This window comes from Polyodon spathula, chromosome 20, assembly GCF_017654505.1.
Source record: "Polyodon spathula isolate WHYD16114869_AA chromosome 20, ASM1765450v1, whole genome shotgun sequence".
NCBI classification, from domain to species: domain Eukaryota; kingdom Metazoa; phylum Chordata; class Actinopteri; order Acipenseriformes; family Polyodontidae; genus Polyodon; species Polyodon spathula.
In genome coordinates, this window is record NC_054553.1 from 23,371,376 (window position 1) to 23,393,073 (window position 21,698).

Genomic DNA, 21,698 nt, shown 5'->3' on the forward strand with positions numbered 1-21,698 from the left:
TAACCACTCCAATTTAAACAGAAACACATGCTCCCTTAAGAAGGCTATGCTAAGCATACCAAAATATTGTGTGTGTGTGTGTGTGTGCTCTGGAAAAAATTAAGAGACCACTGCAGATTTTTCTTAAATCAGCATCTGTACATCTATGGCAGCCATTCCATTCCAGTGTCTGTTGAAATCCAACACAGGCACACCTCATTCTACTGAATGAGGTACTGATTAGGGGATCACCTGAACCAAATCTTATTTAATGAGGAAAAGTATAAAAACCACTCCTGTGGTCATCACTGTCCTCTTGCAATAGGACCAGCTGGATGGCAAAACAGTGCTAGTAGTACCTCAAAAGTAATTGGAATCAAAAAATAACTATTGACCATGCCCAAAGAGTTGAAAAGGAAAGTTTTGAGTGAGGAAAAGAAGGGTTCAATTCTGGCTTTACTGGCAGAGGGATACAGTGAGCGTTGGGTTGCTTCCATCCTTAAAATTTCAAAGACGGCGGTTCATAAGAACAAGGTCAAGCAGCACACATTGGGGACAACAAAGCTACAGACCGGCAGAGGGCAAAAACGACTCTCCACTGACCGGGATGACCACCAACTCATTCGAATGTCACTCAGCAACCGTAGGATGACATCAATTGACCTACAAAAAGAATGGCAAACGGCAGCTAGGGTGAAGTGCACGGCAAGGACGGTTCGAAACAGGCTCTTAGATTCAGGGCTGAAGTCGTGCAAAGCTAGAAAAAAGCCCTTCATCAATGAGAAGCAAAGAAGAGCCAGGCTGAGGTTTGCAAAAGACCATAAGGATTGGACCGTAGAGGACTGGAGTAAGGTCATCTTCTCTAATGAGTCCAATTTTCAGCTTTGCCCAACACCTGGTCGTCTAATGGTTAGACGGAGACCTGGAGAGGCCTACAAGCCACAGTGTCTCGCACCCACTGTGAAATGTGGTGGAGGATCGGTGATGATCTGGGGGTGCTTCAGCAAGGCTGGAATCGGGCAGATTTGTCTTTGTGAAGGACGCATGAATCAAGCCAAGTACAAGGTTGTCCTGGAAGTAAACCTGCTTCCTTCTGCTCTGACAATGTTCCCCAACTCTGAGGATTGGTTTTTCCAGCAGGACAATGCTCCATGCCACACAGCCAGGTCAATCAAGGTGTGGATGGAGGACAACCAGATCAAGACCCTGTCATGGCCAGCCCAATCTCCAGACCTGAACCCCATTGAAAACCTCTGGAATGTGATCAAGAGGAAGATGGATGGTCACAAGCCATCAAACAAAGCCAAGCTGCTTGAATTTTTGCGCCAGGAGTGGCATAAAGTCACCCAAACATCAGTGTGAAAGACTGGTGGAGAGCATGCCAAGACGCATGAAAGCTGTGCTTGAAAATCAGGGTTATTCCACCAAATATTGATTTCTGAACTCTTCCTAAGTTAAAACATTAGTATTGTGTTGTTTAAAAATGAATATGAACTTATTTTCTTTGCATTATTCGAGGTCTGACAACACTGCATCTTTTTTGTTATTTTGACCAGTTGTCATTTTCTGCAAATAAATGCTCTAAATGACAATATTTTAATTTGGAATTTGGGAGAAATGTTGTCAGTAGTTTATAGAATAAAACAAAAATGTTCATTTTACCCAAACACATACCTATAAATAGTAAAATCAGAGAAACTGATAATTTTTCAGTGGTCTCTTAATTTTTTCCAGAGCTGTGTATATATATATAATATTCTTTTCTCTCTCTCTGGTGCAGAAATGTTGAAAGACAGAAAGGTTTTCCCTTCGAAGGAAAATTCCTGGGTGACTCTGGCTCGGCAGCCTCTAATACCCGATAACAAGACCTTGGAACGATTTTTTAAGTCCTACAGCCAAGTGTGTCTGCTCAATCTCCCAACTGCTGATTTAAAGCCCATTTCCAAGCCCAGCAATAAACAAGGTAACTTAAAAAACGTTCTCATCAACTCTCCCTTTCTTACTCCGCTCTCTGGGATCAGGTTGCACAGCTTTACAACTTTTAATTGAGACTCTGTAAAAAAAAAAAATATTTTAAAAGTAGCTCAGCTGTGTGTTTACCTTTCTACTCTGATTTGTGCATGCATCCAGAAACCAAGCATTAATAATCCTCATATAGCTTCATCACGGTATCTCCTCCCTGTGATTGCACTGGCTTTTGTATGATAAACAGGGACACATTTATATTCTTTGAGTGTTTATCCCAAATGTAGTTTTTAAACCGTCATGCTTTTAACTGTTTGAGTTGCATGTTTAGGTTGTTTTTTATATACACTGCTGTAAAAGCAAGCAAAAATAACAGGGGGTACCTATTATTGCCTTCTAGTAAAAATTATTTTATATTCTGTATAATTCTGGAATTGAAAGGTGCCTGTCCTTCACCCAGTCCTGTTTTTGTAACTACCTTTTTGAGATTTCTGTGTCGCCAACCAACCCAGTCTATAGAACAAGACATATGCTGACAGTTTAGCTTATTGAATCCAGAATAGCATTAAAGTACAGCTTGCCTCGGAGTCTCAGCCTGTCTCGGCACTAATGTGATTGGCTGTAAATTGGCGCATGCTGCCTATCAAAAATGTCCTGGAAGCTTCTTGTCTTGTGATTAGATGCAGTAAAGGTGTTGAGGCGTGTGTGCGTCAGAAAACAAAAACAGTAGGTCAGGTGTCAGGTCGCAGTGTTCCAGATATTTTTTTTCTTTCTGTCAGCAGTAATCTCTCTCAGAATTGTCAGCAGGAGTCGTTTTAAATTTCATACAAACTAAGAGCAGTGCCGTTTTGTGATAATAAAATAAGTCAGGGTTACCTTGGCTTTTATATTTTTGTAGTTTTTCTTAGATTAATCCTTTTGAATAAAATTTAGTCAGTACTGGTATAGAATCCTCAAGGGGCTGTATACCCTGATTTTATTCTGTACCTTACATTACTATAAACAGATATATTGCACACTTAAGTAACATTCGAATCATGCATCATAACAAAATGTGTGAACTGCGCAGATCTGCTCTATAAGAACACACTCATTAATTTCTGTACTGCCGTTAAAGTGGCAGGGGTCGTATTTGTTTTTCCATGGCTGTAAAACAAATCCCCAATATTTTTGGGAGGTCGTAATGGGTTTTTAGTTGGGAATTACAACGGTACGCCCCTTATCTGGAGCACTGAGGTCAGGACGAATGACAGAATACAGTTGTAACTTCCTGATATCTCTGTTTTAAGGAAAAGCAGCTATATTTGGTTAAGTGCTCTACTTAAGTGCAGCTCTGCAATCTTCAGGGCTCCAGAGAGTCTCCTGTTCACTGTCTGTTTCTCAGAAAGAGGATCCTGCACACATCCTCGAAGCAGGCTTCAGAACCTTGGACAGCTCTGCCACTGTTGTCATCACCCCTTCATTTTCAGCTTTTATTCAACCTCTCCTGGTCTGTAATAGACTTCCGGGGGGTGGAGGCTTTTAGCAAAGAAGACCATGGGGTGGACTGAGTTGATCTACACAGCAGATCTAAACACAGTAATATAATATATACCTGAGTCTGTGTAAGATTTTCTTACCAAACAGCTAAAGAAAATCATTTGTTTAATTGTATCAGTACTGACTAGCTCCCAGTACTAGCAAATATTCCAAAATCAGTGTACAGCTCTGTTGTTACCAAAGGTTAGTCTTATCAGCATTGCCAACTGCCTCGAGCTCATGGGCACAGAGATCTCGACAGTATATACTGTGCAAAAGGAAGATGGGTGTATGTACAGCAGTTTTCCTGGAAACTTTACTGTCATTAGCTTACATTAAGCTGTGTTCAGTTGGTTATCTCTGTTTTGGCAAGGTGGTGTTAGTCTAGTTATCACATCGAGGATATGAATAAGAACTGTGCTATGGAGTTTCCCTCACCGATTTTATTTTCGGGTCCCAATATTCTGTAAGGTGTAAAAATGGCTTTCCCCTTCAAGTTTGTGTCATGATGGGCAACATTTGGAAAAATATCTGATATCCAAAACTGCACAAATTACTGATGTTTCACAATTGATTTCTGCGGATCTTTTTGGAGAAAATATTTCCACCCTAACTTTCCCCAAAGGAACTGAAGGCAATAGTAGCTGAACAGTAGTCACACAAAACCTTGCAGACTGAATCAGTGCTATCCTAGCTGCCTGACCTATAAACCAGAAGCAGTTTTATAGCACTGTACAGCACTGTTCAGTTATTGACTACAAGACAAATGTGTATTATACAGTTACATGCTGGGGCCACTATTTTTTTAACTTGTAATAATCTAAGCTATTAAACAGATTGTCTATTTGTCAGCATATACCTTGCAGAGATGAACCAAAGATGGATTTTGTGGTTGTTGATGACATCCAGGGGGGAGTTTACCGTGAATGTTTAGAATTTCTGGATAAATAATAATCTTGAAGCTGTTCTCCTGGAATTAACAGGGAAGCTTATCCTGAGAGAAAAGGTGTTTGACGAGGACCTCCGAGCGCGCTTCCTGAAGATCTGCGGGGTTCGGAGCCTGTCCCAGTGTATTAGTGTCGAGGCGCAAACGGAAAACTACAGGCCCTGCCCATCAGTGCAACGCTTGGTCCGCAAGGTTGTGCCAGATATCCAGAAGTTTATATACCAAGAATTCAGACACATTCACAAAGAACTTCAGGAGAATAACATTGCTGGACTCTTGAAGTCACTGTCTTTCGGTCAGGTAGGTAATCACATTTATTTTTAATAGTGAGGTCAGGTATATCACAGCAATGCTCAAAGTATTCGGTTTCAAATAGATTTTTAAAATGCATATTGAGTAATACATATTGTTATATTGTTAATCAGTTCCCAACATAAAATGCGTTGCCGGTTTTAATACTGTAGTTGGTATTCCAGAAAACAAAATTTGTAGGTAAAATTATGTGACTGTCGGTCGTCTAGAAGATTATACTTGACCTATACTTGATTATACTTGACCTTTGACCCATATTTGACTCCTGTGCACCCTGACCACTTTCAAACAAAATGTCTTGTTTTCAATCACTCGACAACACCCGCAGTTCATGTTTTTAGGCGCTTTTAACAAATCTGTCTCTGCAAAGATTTACAGTCATCCTCCACCTACAGGAACGCCAAACAAGCAAACGAGACAAAGCGACTACAAAATAAAAAATAAAAAGCATAGCCCATTGAAACACCTTTTCCTTAAACATACATTATTTTTGGCAGTTCAGTATCTACCAAGTTTAATTTATAGAAAATTATATTTATGATTCTTTAATATGGACTTAAATTACATTTATTATTATTATTATTATTATTATTATTATTATTATTATTATTATTATTATTATTATTATTATTCATTAAATTAACTTGCAATTTGAACCTTAACACCCGTTTTATTGTCTTTATTTTATCACAAATAATATCCATGTATTATAAAAAAAATAATAGATGGGCTCTCAATGAGTTACAGGAAAACAATTCCATCTCGGGTTTCTGTGACCCTTTTATAAACTTGCTCAACCTATGGTCTCGTAGTTTATGACGTCGCATAAACCCTAGATGGAATTATTTTCTTGTAACCCATCTATTATTCTATAAATATTATATAAGATTAAAATGGAAAACTGCTGTGCACCATAAGGTGCAAAATCTAAACGAAGAAGGTAATGTATGTACTTATACATACTATTAAATATTTTTTAGTTATATAGTCGACCCACCTTTTTCGTCAAAGCATTGTCACAAAACATAAAATATGTATATATATCTATATTATATATATATATATATATATATATATTATATATATATATTATATATCTGTATATATATATATATGAGAGAGAGAGAGAGATGCTGACTTCATGTTTTCACTGTTGTGGAAACCTAACTGTAGACTTTACTTTGCTCTATGATCCATCGTGTGACTTTAGTTTCCGCATGATAAATTCCTAAAGCTTTGAGATACTGGCTTCATACTCTGTACACAACTGTATTCTATGAACCAAAGCTGCTGTCACCCCACTATCAAAGCATCTCAGAAAACATGTGAGCTGGTGACTTCATATGTTGCCAGTTTATATATTTGGCATGCCATACTGAGATATGATTTTTGAATGTATCTGCTGTATATACACTTTAATGACTGTATGTATAATTGGTAAATGCTACAGTATATTGTATGATTTTCTCACATTCTGTTACTGGTGTTGTCCAGTGAAAATGTGCCTTTTTACTTACACATTGTTTTACCTTCTGGCCATATCAATAACGCAGGTGAAACACTGTCCGAGTTGGTACACATCTGTGTTCTATGAATCTCTCAAAGTTACGGTACAGGTGTTCATTAAATATTTCACTGCCATGTTGAGGATCACACTTTTCACAGATCCATTTTATTTCATGTTTGCAAACCATTTACTTTGAGATGCCATTCAATTTAAATGGGGCTGATGCTTTGTTTTTGTTTAAGCTTTACTGTGCGATCTGTGTGAAGAGAAATACAAGAAGACACCATATTTAAGTAAACAGACTGATGAACAGTTTTATCTAAGCATGTGTTTCACTAAACTTATTAACTGTAGATTTTCCATTGGCGTTGAAAGTTAAAGCTGTTCTATATCACATAAACGCACATTGTTTTTTCTGCCTGTGCTGTAGGTTGGCAAATTGTATATACAGTATCAGCTAACCCTGCCTGATATGGACCATTTGTTTGAGAAGGAGGATGTCATCTGCCTTTTAAAAGACAGACAGCTTTACATACAGAAAGACCACATCAGATCCCGCATAGACATCTGCAGGTAATGTATTCTAAGGAGCTTCAAACTAAAATAAGCCCAAAGCACAGGTCTTGTATTACAAAAACACAAGACATGTATACCTCTAAATGCACATTTGATTGAATTACTTCCTGCTACTTCTGTGTGTTTTATTTATTTAATACATAAGTATACAGACTTCTCTACCCTTCAGCAAGGTGCTGCAGAGCTGTGTATTCATTATACAGTCACATTTTAAAAATTATATTCAAATGAAAATGTCCAGGAGCCCACATTTTGTTTTAATGTTATATTAGAAATTAAATGAAGAGTTTCCATATACAGTTATTGGTATTTTTCATTTTGTGTATAATTTATACAAATCGACCTTAAAGGTTTTGGGCTTAGTTGACATAATGTCTACCTTTTAATATTTTATAAGAGAATGAGCTAACAAACCCTGCTTTACTGTTTAAACACACGTGCCATTTAGCATTGTTGTAGTTGGCACTGCTAGTGTAGAAAACATATGTTTGCTGTTTGTATTTCCAGAGAGGTTGTCAAGCTTTTCAGTATGGAAAACAAAGACTTTGGGAAGGAGCTGGAGCGCTTCCTGCAGGGGCTGATGTCCTGTCTCGATGTAAGTCGCAGAAATGGTTGAGTTTCTCGGAAGGTAAATGGCTGTGAACCATTATTATTGGGATGTATGTCAGGAATCAGAGCAGGACCGACCAGAGCAATTGGAGTCCTTATTTAATGCCGCATTTCTCCTCTGCATCAGTGTCTCCCTGACCTAGGAGGGATTGAGGGCAGTGGGGAACCCTGAGCCAAACTCAAATAAACAACCAGACCCCAACGCAGGCATTTCTTCAGCCCAGTGAATTCACTATCAACCTACTAAAGCTCACACGACAACCCAGTTCATCCTGATTTATTGAATACAACCAGGCCAGGGTTTAAGCCGAGAGGAGATAGATATTGAAGAGAAAGACAAGCTGTTTTGACTAAATGTGCCTATTTATCCTTACTGGCAGTCAGCAGGGATGTCCAATATTTAATTATTCTTTATCAGCTTTATTGTAATTAGAGGAGGGCAGGTGTATGTTGTTCAGGGAGCGATCTTTTATAATATGAATCGTGGAAGCAGACATAAGCTTCCATTGTGAAATAACCTTCTAATCCAGTTTTCTCTATAAAGTGAATTATTTATTTGAGCACCGAGGTCCCACTGTGTATTTTCTTGTTTTGGTTGGTTGGTTTTTTTTTGTTTATTCACCAGCTGTTTGTCAACCCACTTCCTTTTTTCTGTACAGCGGTGTTTAGTATTTACTTATATATATATATGGTATCTTGACAATAGAGGATTGTGGTGATTGTGACTCAATTCCTCTATTATCCACAGAGCAGGAATATCTTAACAGTACAAGTTTTTCCCTGCATTGCCCTGTGACCACCCTGTTAATGGACGGGGGGACAGTCTCAATGTATTTCCATGCCTGACCTCCTAGACTAGTGCCAATGGTGCTGAAATGTGTGCTGGTAATGTTTCATGAAATACTGTCCACTGTGGACTATGCTGAGTCCACCAAACACAGTGGCCAAAAGATAGTTTAGTTCATTGTGTCACAATAACTTAAAGTGATGGCCTAGTTGGTATTTAAACTTGGGTGCCGTTGTCCCTGTTTTTTTTTTTTTTTAATCTCTTTTATAAAACTGCAAAGCCTGAAGATGTATTTCTTTACAGTTGATTTTATGCAAGTTTGCTTCTCAACAGGGCGTGCATTTCTGGTTTATTCTTGTTGTTGTTCAGACAGGAAAGACCCATGGGACCTAATTATCATGTATCAATGTATCTAATAATATATTTAAATGAGTAAAACAACATCTGTTGTAACATGGATTGGGCTATATTCATCAAAGTAAAACAATGCATGACTCTTTTCTTAGTCAGTTGACTATTTACTGGATTATTTTGTAGCATACCCTTCTGTGCCCTCTGATTTGTTGACTTACCAGTTTGTTTACATTACCTAAGATAGTTTTAGCTCCAGGCACACTAGCCGCCTCCTTTTAAAGCTTTCTGTCGACTCTGAACTGGACAGCTGTCTGTTACTGCCTATAGCATATGTATGTCATATATACTGTAAACTGCTTTAGCTCCAGGAAACAAAACTATAAAAAAACTGATAAAACACCCCATATACAAAATTTAAAAAATGAATTGGTGTGTAGCCCATATCCACTGGATATACAGTGGAAATGGTTACTCAACTCATGTTGACCACCTCTCTCCCAGGGCAGCTGGGCAATGTCCCTCCTTCCTGACTTGCATCTACCTTTGGTTCGTTCTGAATACTTTAAACCAGCCCCAACTACTGAGTGGCAGCACATTCCTACATTTCTATTGGAGACTCAGCTTGCAAGATTTAAAACGAGATTAAAATTAGGAATGGAGGTTTGTTCGCAGGATTTAAAGTGGTATTATAGTTAAGATGCAGAGGGTTTAAAACAGAATTGCAATTGTGGGCAAATAATAAAAAATGCCTACACACAAAAACCCCAGAAGAATGTGCCCGTGACCAGGATTTAGGATATGGAAGACAGCAAAGGAAAGAAGGTACCAATTAAGTGTCCAGTTACTGTGGTGACAGAAAAAAACGTCCAAGCATTTTGAAAAGTATCAGAAAACAATTTCATACAGTATATAAAAAGCAAAAGCCCTGAAAAAAAAAAAAAAATTACATAAAACTTGTAAATAGCTCAAAATAAGTACCAAAAAAAGAAATTAATAAAATTCCCATTCCCTTTTAATTAATTCCAACACATTAATGAAAATTGCAAATAGCACTATTCAGTTAAAATGAACTTCTCGCAGTGGCAACCAGTTACTTCAATTGAAGGCCCTGCTAGTCAATTAAATTGGCTTCAAATGGAAGAAGTTGAACAATTAGGTCTAAAATATCAATTCCAGTTCCTTCTAAGGAATTTGGAATTGATTTAAAAAAAAGAATTGGAAATGGAATTGGAATTCAAAAACAGGAATTGGATCCAACTCTACTGCTAACATTTTACACCCCTAGAAAGCTAATGTTTTCAGTTTGGGCTTGTGAAGTAACTTATACATATGTTTTTAACAGTACGAGGCAATGTACGAGTAAAAAAGAACAGCTGGTGCTTCTGTATCCAAGCAGACTACTGAGGTTTCACAAGGAACACTTATGTAATGACTCGCAGCACCTTTGCTTAAAAAGGACATAAGAATAGTTTGGGAAGTTAGCACACCATTCGTTCCTGTCAGGAGGATCTAATTTAATAGGACAGAATCGAGATGTTTTTTGCAGTAGTGGTCATTAATGAATGTTCAGTTGTCCATCCAGAGGGGGCGGTTCGCACATGGTGAGAATCCACCTGGAGGTGGTAAATTTATTTATTTATTTTAAAATGACCTTGACAAATAACCTAGGTATCATTTTGAAGCTTGTTTCAGAGGCTAATTGATTGCCGCAAGTCAGGACAGGATAATATGAAGTGGTTGGCTGTTCGTTATATGTCAGGACCCCTGCCCATTACTGCCAATGCTTTCAAGTCGATGTGTGTAACAGGTGAGTATGTCTTTTTTAGGATGAAGCAGCATTGAAACGCTTCTTACGGAAAGAGGACATCAGTGATCTCCCAGAAAACGAAGAGAAGTGGGAGGTTCTGAAACCGCTAGAGATCGAACAGGAACCGAAAGGTACTGCTTTAAAAGCAACTGAAACCAGTTGTCCTGTCAATGTCTTTGTTGTGGCATAGGATCCTTGTGGGTTAACGGGTCTTAAAGAGATTAAACATCTTTGTTCTTGTCATATTCACATGTCATTTAGGTCACCTTGACCTTCACTCAGCAAAGCCAAGCCGTTGTTTTTTCAAGTTTCCCTGTCTGATTAGTGTATTCTCCGCACACATACACACACACCCAGGGGAAACAGTATATGCTAATTCACGTTAGTAATGCTACATTTTAACATGAAAGAGAAACCAGAAGTACATCTCAAATCAGAGCTGAATTCTTCATTACTGAAATCAAGCCAGGATTTGCAGCATCCTTTGTTTTCTGTGGCAGAAATGGAGATTGAAAACTACATCAACATAGTTATTTTATTCCACTTTAATTAAGGGGAAGCCATAAGTGCTCTAATACTTTAATTGCTGCAGTTATTAAACAAATGTCTAATCTTCAGCTATACATATCCATGTTACAAAATCACAGCTTGCAGAAAATTACACATTTGGTGCTTTATAATATATATATATATATATATATATATATATATATATATATATATATATATATATATATATATATATATATATATATATATATAAAACTGTATTTAAGTTTTTGGCAGGTGTGAAAAAATGCTGTAAAGTAAGAATGCTTTCAAAAATAGACATGTTAATAGATTATATTTATCAATTAACAAAATGCAAAGTGAGTGAACAGAAGAAAAATCTACATCAAATCAATATTTGGTGTGACCACCCTTTGCCTTCAAAACAGCATCAATTCTTCTAGGTACACTTGCACACAGTTTTTGAAGGAACTGGGCAGGTAGGTTGGCCCAAACATCTTGGAGAACTAACCACAGTTCTTCTGTGGATTTAGGCAGCCTCAGTTGCTTCTCTGTCTTCGTGTAATCCCAGACAGACTCGATGAAGTTGAGATCAGGGCTCTGTGGGGGCCATACCATCACTTCCAGGACTCCTTGTTCTTTACGCTGAAGATAGTTCTTAATGACTTTTGCTGTATGTTTGGGGTCGTTGTCATGCTGCAGAATAAGTTTGGGGCAAATCAGATTCCTCCCTGATGGTATTGCATGATGGATAAGTATCTGCCTGTACTTCTCAGCATTGAGGAGACCATTAATTCTGACCAAATCCCCAACTCCATTTGCAGAAATGCAGCCCCAGACTTGCAAGGAACTTCCACCGTGCTTCAAATTTTGACTCATACACCTGACTATATGCCTACAAAATCCCTGACTTTGCAAGTGTACCTAGAAGAATTGATGCTGTTTTGATGCGACAGTGAAGTATGGTGGAGGTATCTCGCAAGTTTGGGGCTGCATTTCTGCAAATGGAGAACTGTGGTTAGTTCTCCAAGATGTTTGGGCCAACGTACCTGCCGAGTTCCTTCAAAAACTGTGTGCAAGTGTACCTAGAAGAACTGATGCTGTTTTGAAGGCAAAGGGTGGTCACACCAAATATGGATTTGATTTAGATTTTTCTTCTGTTCACTCACTTTGCATTTAGTTAATTGATAAATATAATCTATTACCTTGTCTATTTTTGAAAGCATTCTTACTTTACAGCATTTTTTCACACCTGCCTAAAACTTTTGCACAGTACTATATATATATATATATATATATATATATATATATATATATATATATATATATATATATATATATATATATATTGCTTTACAATTACTTTCATTTCGACCACTGCATTCCATGACTTTTCAGGAAATATCCTGTTTATATAACCAGAAGATTGTATGGAAAATTAAAAAGCTGAATCTAGAGATTTACTTTCTTTAGATTAGGCTCTGGGTCTGCTTAGCAAAGTAATTTGGCGCAGTGCAATTTGTCTACTCTTCCTGTCATTGAGGACCAGTAATTTATGCCCCCTGTACAGCTGTGGCAACTCCGTGAATTAGTGAATGGAAAATGTCAGTATGCAGTGCCAGATTCAGAAGCAGTTGTTGAAAATAAAAGGACATTTTGTGCTCGAATTGTTAGTAAGAGATAATGACCTAAACAGAAACAGCAATAAAGAATGATAGGGAATGCACATGGGATAACCGGTAAGGAAATAAATGCTATTGTGAAATATCACTTTCACTCGAGTGGGGTACTGGCTATGAAATGATTGGGAGGAACACACTACATCTAACATGTGACTTTTTCAGGAAATTGTAATGGTTCCTTTTCTGTAACCGACTGCATTTTATGTGAAAAATTAAAGTAGCTATTTTTAGTTACATTAAAAAAAAAAAAAGGACCAGGGCTAATGCATAATGTGGTAATCAGAAAATGCTTCAACTGCCAAGTCAAAACATACATCTCACATGAATTAGAAAATGGCATCAGAAGAGGGAACGAGTGGGTTTGAGAGCTGGATCTTCAAAGAACATTTGGAGCTGCAGCCTGAACAAACTGGGGGAGAAAAAAAAAAATCTCTAAAATGCAAACTGCTTTTTCAGTAACTGTTTGTAACTGTAACAAAGTAAATTGTAACTAACCAATAACCTTTTAAAAGTAACTGCCCCAACACTGTGGCTGTGTTACACACTGGTGGCTGATTCAATACTGTCTGCTGTGATCTTCCTATAAAGGGCACCACATTGGAGATCAGCTCCATAGGGCTTTGAGCACCAATGAAGAAGAGCCGAAGGCGGCTGCAGAAGATGGAGAGAAGACACTGGCATGCTGGCCTCCCAAGTCTTCCATGAATGGAGTTTCATACAGCCCCTCTGGTAAGGTCAAAGCAGATTAAAAAACATTCCCCTGTAGCTAAAGGCTGCTGAGCTGTGTGATTAGCTGCTGGGCTTACAAATAGCTTCAAGGCAAAGGCTGTACACTGAATGATTTTGGCACGTAATCATGTTTGGTAAAGCAGCTTATCAAGTCTCCCGAGAAGCCTGGGAGAAGTAAATGATATATCAGCTCTGGTCGGGTTAAATACACCTGTGTATTTCAGCTTTAAAACCAACACCAAGAAACTATTATTATCAGCATTATTTTATGTTTTCACCAGCTGAACCCAGTGACAGAGATATAGTGGAGGCGCCTGCATGTAAGGTTTGTCACGCTTGCATTTTTAGCTTCCGTATTTCAGGTGGTTTTGGCAAGGAAATTCATTTGGTGATGTTGGCCGATAGTGATTGTTGTTAACGAAATAATTCCATCAGTTTTACCCATTTTGCACTTCCATTCGTATGTAGGTCTCAAATGTGCAGTTTAAAGAAATGTAAATGTGGGAATCATGAGTCAGTCATCCTAAGCATAATTGATACTGTTGGTTCTCTCTGCATTTCTTTCATTTGTAAATATCTTTAGGCAAAGAGGAAGAAATAGAGATCATTTTGAAAGAAGTTTTCTTAAACGTGATATCTGGGACTGGGGCTACATTCGGTTAAAGAAAGTTTTCAGGCTTCACGCAAGAAATCTGTTGCACTTCCAAGGTCATTTCACTTCAGCATTGTCTTCCAGTTCAAAGCATGAACTGGACTGCAACCATATCAGTCAATGGGAGTAGCAGCCGGTCAGGAGACGGTCACCCTCCAGGAGAAATGACCAAGAAGGTCCAACATTATCAGCATGACTTGTCCTAAGAAAGCAGCAAACACTTTTTTGCATCTTAATGAAAAGGGTTTTCCAAAATTCATTCCATAGGATTCACATTTTGATGATGTGCTGTTTGTGAGTCTCCATGTCTACGTTTTTTTCTTTCTTAATATACAGGACAGACAGCAGACATGGTGATGAAGATGTGGCCCCCCCCTGCTCAGCCATCCCCTTCAACAGACACTGAAGTGTATTTTAGTACTCCAAGGAATAGTGAAGGCACATCAGATATGAAAGTGCATTGTAGCCCTCAATTCAACAGCAATCAGAGCAGTGGTTTTATACCTCATCACACTCCAGGTTAGTTGCATGTGCCATGTTGTTGATAATGGTTACTTGAACTTTGGGGGGGGGGGGGGGGGGGTGCAATGCATTGACAGTCAATCATGTTTATTTCCAGTTTAGATTTGGAAGAGTGCAAGGAAAATAGTTTTGACAAATACGGGACCGTTGTTCACACTCACGTTACTTTTTAACTTTTAGCTCATGATACTGGAGTCCAAGCTCCAAAGCTACCTGACCCACAGCTACAAGACAGTCCCCAAGAGACAGGACAGAATCAGAAGCTGCCAGCAGAAAACACGGAGGCAGACAAACCTGTTCCTTCGAACGCTTCACTCAGGTAAAAAAAAAAAAAAAAAAAAGAATCTAGATTCACCTATATTTGCATGTAGATTTGTAATCTATATGAACATACTTCTGTGGGACGTAACCTTGTATCCTGAGGTCTCCGATTCCTATCGGTGTGGGGTAGGGATGAGAATAGTTTCTGCATTTGAATTGACAGTTGTCTTGAGCGCTTCTGAGTTGTTCTATCGTTGTTGTTATCATTTGTTTCCAATGAGCTACAATATATTATCCTCTTTAATTTTTCTATTTACTACTAGAGCAAACAGAAGTCTTTGGTGGATGCAAAGGTTAATGTTTTGTTTAAGCATGGCACAAAGCACATACTGCAGCGCTGTTTTTTATAAAATGCCTTTTTTTCTGTTAGTAATATAAACATACTTTTGGATCTTGTAGAAACCAACCTAAAAGGTTGCTCTACTATTTAAGAACCCCCTCCCCTTCACTTACCAATACATCATCTTTCCAATGCCTCCTTCTCCATTCTTCTCAGGGTGGAAAAAAGTGACTAATTGACCCTATATGTACACAACAATAGTGTAAAATAAATAGTCCAATAATGAAATGATGCTGCCCCCTTTATGGTCACCAAGGTCTTGATCCATTCGCCGCCCCCCCCACCCCCCACCCTGTGATGCCAGTATATATTTGAATGTTCCCCATGGTAGGGTAGCTCTTTATTTATGTGGGTTAATATTTACACTTGTCCCATTGTGTTTAGTAATCACCAGCCACCGGCAGGGCCAACAGTGTACTCGGTGTTCCAGGGGAGTGCCAATCTCCAGCGCCCACCCCTCCCTCTCGACTGTCCAGTCTGGGCACAGAGGCAGCCCCACGAAGCTCTTCTGGAGGATCTGACCATCGAGAGCAGCGTTTCCGGGCCACAGGCGGTGGTCTTCACGGAAGACACCCAAGACAACACAGCTATCGGGGAATGGGGAGAACGTCTGGTCTATGCTTTTCTGTTGGACTGGAAGGAAAATGGAATCGACAACAGGCCAAGGGAAATCGTGTGGAACAACAGGAACGGCGAGAGTGGACAGCCTTGCGATTTTAAGGTCACCTTCGCCACAGATGATGGAGTCCTGTCAGAAGTATTCATTGAAGTCAAGGCAACTGTGAAGGTCGAGAGAAGTTTTATACACTTGTCGGCGAATGAACTCCACCTCGCACTGAAAGAAAAGGAGAGGTACCATATATACAGGGTGTACAATGCTGGAGACATCCAGCATGTTCGACTTTGCAGAATCAAGAACCTAGCCCAGTGTCTACATGCAAAAGAGTTGGAATTATATCTGTTTGTTTGACATTTTAAACTTATTTAAAATGATGAGACCGCATTTTGTTTAAGGATTCATTAATAATGATTATATTAAGATATCATTTTATTGACAAGCCACAAGTGTAACACTGTCGTTTTAGAGCAATTGTTCATGTTTTCTAAAACTATTTATTTTAAATGTTGTATGTATAATAACAAGCTGTCTATTTTTAACGTCCTTTCATAAATGGTTTTACATTTTTTATAGATGTATTCATCATTTAAATGGTTCATTTTTAATACTTTAATTATAATTTGGATAAGTGTTTAAAATCAGTGTTAATTTTATACAATGGATTTTATGTTTTAAAAGGTGATGTAAAACTTATTTTATACAGCAAAACAAAATGAAGTTCTGCAAAAACTGTAAATTATGCAATACATTGAATAATAAAACTTCTGATGTCTGTAATTTAGCTGGTCAGTGTGGTGTCGACCTCTCATACTGTACATTACATTTAACATTTTCAGTGCCTGTGATGTCATTTTACTGCAATGATGAGGTGTAACAGTGGTCAGGTCACCTAGTGGCTCATCTGGTAAAAACAGATGAGGTGAGTCATGAAGTCAGAGGAGTGCAGGTCCACGCCGTGGCCGTGTGAAGAGACACTCTTGTTGGGGATTCCAGAGGGGTGTTGCATTGGCTCTGGTGCTCCTGCGGGTTAGAGTGGCAAAACCAGCAAGACCTTTCGCCTTATTGTACATTCCGTTTTATCTCACGGGAACTATCGCGAGATCCTTCTGCTATCCCATGATTGTTAACGAATAGGCGCACACAACTCCTGCATGGCGGAATAGTTGTGGAATGGACACTTCTACAAATTACCAGCAGAAAGTACAGCTAACCAATTATTCAATTATATATTTACCTTTCATGTAGAACCTATAAATGACAGTGCTGTTTTATTGTGTGTCCCTCCTTGTTGGTACCATTTTCCCAATGCGATCCTAGAGGGATTCCTGCATGTCTCTCTGACTCGAGGTGAACGTTAGGCAGGATCGATACCCAGCTTGTCTGCTTACCTGCTTTGATGTCTCTGCCCCTCCTACACCAGAGGCATGCTGTGTTTCAGCTGTTCAGGAAAAAGACATACATTGAATATTAATGCATGATGCAGCAAATCCTGTGCCAGGCTGTTACTGTGTTGTGCATAGACTGTATACAGAAAAGATAGACTGTGTATATAAAATAAATTGCATTATTAATATCCTACCTAGAATTTGAGTTCCACAGGAACACAGGCATATTGTTTGTATCAACACATCTTTTTAATGCTTATTTTGCCTGGTTCTTGGTGAATTCCTGCTGAAGTCAACACCGCTTATTGTCACTGTCAATGTTCAGATTCAAGTTGCAGGTTACCAAAGTAACTGCAGATAGTTAAGTGCTTCATTGCAAGCGAGACTCCTGTTCTTCTTTGCAGTGGCGAGCTCTCAAGAGTCCTCGCTGAAAAACTTTGATTGACTGACAGCTCTGTTGCTGTGAGACACGCACAAACAGGCAGGGCAGGAATCTGCCAGGCTGTCACAAGATGATGGAGGCCAGAACATCATTCTTCAAGCCACCCGCTTGTCAACCACCAGAACAGGCCCAGGCCCAGGTGCGACTATATGAAGCCTCAATTTAAGGGAAGGACTTGTTCGCTTCCCACAGCCGAATGAGTCAAACCCAAGCCAGGCTATTTATGATTCGTTAATTCATTTATTAAACCAAGCTTTTTAAAAAGCATTTTCATAAATAAAATACAAACAGCAAATCAAAAATCATCTTTAAACATGTTATACTAATGAAAGAACAAGATAGCAAATATTTGCTTATTCCCTCTATAACAATTGTATTTATATACCTTTTACACTAATTTAAAATATCGAGCTGTTTTATGCCTTTTATAAAGTGTACGTTTTGAAAAAGACCCGCTCTGTCATCATTTTGCTATAAACATTACAGAGAACAGAAAGCAGATACTTGAAGACCTCTCCCTGATTGGTAGTGCTAATCAAATTTGCCTCCTTGTACTTAAGTAGCTCATTGAACAAGCCTCATCTACGACATTAAAGCTGCATTTAGTTTTATTTCAATGAAAGTTAAAGGCTCAGGCACCTTGAACAAGCAACTGTAAATGTGCTGTTTACAAATGGAAAACCAAAACACAGCGCAGCAAGCATGTCATTATTTGCCTGGAGTAATATCTTCCTAGAGAAAAACTGAGTAACAAACAGGATTACGTTTTTGGTGGAATCTTGGGAGGATTGTGCCGCTGTATAGGACAAAAAATGTGTCCGCCTGACCAGATTCTTTACATTGAACTGGAATGCCAGTAAAACCTTGATTATCTCTGTTATCTGAACAGACACTGGTAACCTGTCGTGTGAGAAATGTTCTTCTGCCTTGCTGTTGTAGAAAATGAGCTATTTAGCTCCCAATCTCTGGTAGTGCTCTACACTGGTAAAGTGGTTGCATACTCTGTATTCTATGTTTTGTTTTTTGTTTCTTGATACTGTGTTAAGGTGCCTTGATTATGAGTTCAGGAGCTGTTCTTAAGACCTAGTCGCCTGCCGTAGATATATGTAACACAGGCTAGTTCAACCAAACTGTCTTTATATCGATAAGCACCAGCACCATCTAGTGCACTGCAGTATATTGCTAGCAAAACAATACAAAAGGAAACTTGATCCAAAAGTGGCAAACCACTGGATGGCACTAGTCACTGAAATGTCTTTGTTTAAGGTGGAATTGTCACATTTAAAATTAGCAATACTGTTTAACTATTTTAATTTAACTAATATATTGAAAATACAGATAATGTGCAGTGTTAATATAAAAAAAGACTTTTGCTTTCTCCAGATCGAAGCAGCCAGTAAGTATTTTGCTTTACTTTGTGAAATAACTATCGACCAAATCTCAGAGGGGATCGTTTTTCATGCAACACTGTGACCAGTGCCCATGTTAAATTATGACTCTTTGTCCTAGAAACCAGAATGCTTTCAATGAATACCATGGCCCTCTCCCTGCTTCTCTTATATAGTCAATACACCCCTCCCTTGTGAGAAGAAATCACAGTACTGTATATCCACAATTACAGTACCTCTGGCCACCAAAGCTCACCATCTGCTTTGTAAAATACAGAAATCTACTTTGCAGCAGTGTGTTCACTATACCAGTCTCCTGGTCTCCCCAGGGCAATTACCCACTTCCAGTAGATCTAGATGAAAAGACCGTGCTCACAAGTACTTAGCAGGCAGTATCACACAGTGGCTGTTTGTCTACATAAGGTATTGCTACTGGTTTGCATTCAGACAGGAACAATATACATTCATTCTGTTCTGAGTTCCTTCACCCAAAGGAACTCCATGCAATCATATGCTGACATTTCAAAGACAATGTTACAGATGAGAAATTGCATCTTGGTACTTTTCATTAGCTAGCAGACCGTGTGACCTACAACAAATGTACCAGAGTGCAACTGTTTATCTTTAGTGTTATATATTAAATATTTGCACATGAAATTGGCATAAATGAAAAAGAACCGCCAATCTCAACACAGTAAAAGAGGGATATTTTAGTTCATAAAGCATGCATGATTAATGAAGGCTAGGTCCATGCTGTGTGTTGCCAGCAAAACAAAAGGAAACCGATCACTACAAAGCTCCAACACTTCTATGAATGTGGCTGATCTAGCCTATATTACATGCATCTATGGCAGGCAACTGGAATTGAAGAGCAGCCTCTGAACTCTGGGAAATTGGGTCACTCTTCAAAGACTCAGTCGAAGTCAGAAATATGGACTGGTGCTGTATTGTGCTACAGAGCTCTGGCTTTTAAGATTGCATTCCTAAGCTGCCTATTATATTTTATTCTTGAATCCGAGGTCATGGCTTTATTGTGCAGTGTCTGTGCACAGTGCCTGCATAATTATCAACTGTTGTTTTGCATTCTCTGAGTTTATATTAACATGAACAGGTTATTATATATTTTTCCCACTGAAAGAGAAAAAAAAAAGTATAAACAATACTATAAATATAGTATAATGTGAATCTTTGAATAATTAGGGGGAAAAAAAACAACATTTGAGAAGTTTCCCAATCAAAAAGCTTCATCACAGAAGGTACCTTATGTATGTGTGTGTGTGTGTGTGTGTGTGTGTGTGTGTGTTTAACCATGGTAGCCTCTACAAAAATACATTACGTGTTCTGGGTTCAAAACGTCTTTCTAAAAAGCAACTTCTTTCTGTGTGAGCTTTCATCACCAAGGCACTTAAGAGTTTTTTGCCGTTTAAATCAGACTAAAATGACAATACGTTCATAGACAGTGAAACTGGTTAACAAATACACATTACAAATTACTTCCCCCACGATACACCATGAAAATAAAACATTAACTTTTTTTTAGAAATTACACCACCTGTAAATATGCATTCTGTAAGCAAATAAATGGAACGCGTTTCTAAGAATAGTACTACACACGCTATCAGTAAAACAGAATGCAATCTAACAATGTTTTTTCTTTACTGGTTTCGCATTCCTTCACATGTTCCTTCAGCTCATTCCTGCATTCTGAAATAATTACAGCGTCTAATCTGTGCTGAAACCGTCCGATACCAGCTGAATACCAAACCAGTGCAATGACGCAAATCCTTCGTATAGGGTTGAATGGAAAGATTTATAAGAAGTCGCGTTTTAGAGAACAATGTCTATATTTTCAGCTAGGACCCTTGAGCCACCTCTGTTAATGCGGCTGTAATTTAAGTACTGTTTAGGATTTGTTTGTAAAAAAAAAAAAAAAAAAAAAACACCTGCTATTTATTTAATTTTTTCTGTTGCACTTGTTTTCTGTGTCTCTTCGGGTACAGTGTGAAAAAGAAAAAATACAGAGACTTGTTATAGGGTTATTTTGTATTAATATGTCTCGTTATGTTTTAAAAATACACAGGGAGTCAACCAAACTAATTATTGCCTTATATGTTCGCTAATGTTAGCCTTGTCAGTTTTGAAGTGGCTTCAGGTCTGGTCACAGATGTAGCTGATACACAGCAATATAAGCAGTTACTCTATATTTTCTGCATCAACTCGTTTAAGGAACTCCTATGATCGGTATGACACATGTTTTGCCAGTGCTCCGACACGTGTAGTATTTAATTCAGTGTTTTGTAATTAGTTGTAACTACTATTGTAAATGTTTAAATTCATATTTAGATATATGTTGCAGTGAGTGACTAATATTACACAACGATGTTACATTTTTTATGGTCTGTAAGAACTACTATTAACTACTATAGAGATTGTTACACTCTACGGTTATATGCAGACCCTATATTTGCAAAAATTGATTACATCTGTTAAAAAGATAGTCATGCAATCGCCAAAAATAATTCAGAATATGTACAGACACATTTCAAGCTTCTTTTGTATGTAATTTAAACACTTTTGTCAAAAAAGTCAATAGAATATATGGGGGGGGGGGGGGGGGGGGGGGGGGGGGGGGTTTTAGGTATCTTGTCAATACCACCTTAAAAATATTCTTGACGACTTCTGACGCAAATGCAAGTCTGGTGGTCACAGTCCAGTACTTCAAAGACAAGAACACGAGGTGTCAATCAA

General features: G+C 38.3%; 1 protein-coding gene across 4 annotated transcripts in view; it reads left to right on the forward strand.

The window, feature by feature from the left end:
- LOC121295502 (protein NO VEIN-like) overlaps positions 1–16,474 on the forward strand; it is a 61,816-nt gene extending 45,342 nt beyond the window's left edge. For 3 of the 4 annotated variants that reach the window (XM_041220192.1, XM_041220191.1, XM_041220193.1), the window contains 9 exons: positions 1,760–1,942; positions 4,446–4,708; positions 6,658–6,800; positions 7,311–7,398; positions 10,380–10,491; positions 13,141–13,281; positions 14,270–14,452; positions 14,636–14,774; positions 15,501–16,474. In XM_041220192.1, coding sequence (XP_041076126.1) covers positions 1,760–1,942; positions 4,446–4,708; positions 6,658–6,800; positions 7,311–7,398; positions 10,380–10,491; positions 13,141–13,281; positions 14,270–14,452; positions 14,636–14,774; positions 15,501–16,086 — 1,838 coding nt within the window. In that variant the 3' untranslated portion in view covers positions 16,087–16,474. The other variant, XM_041220194.1, reaches the window with a different exon arrangement.
- The last annotated feature ends 5,224 nt before the right edge of the window (positions 16,475–21,698 follow it).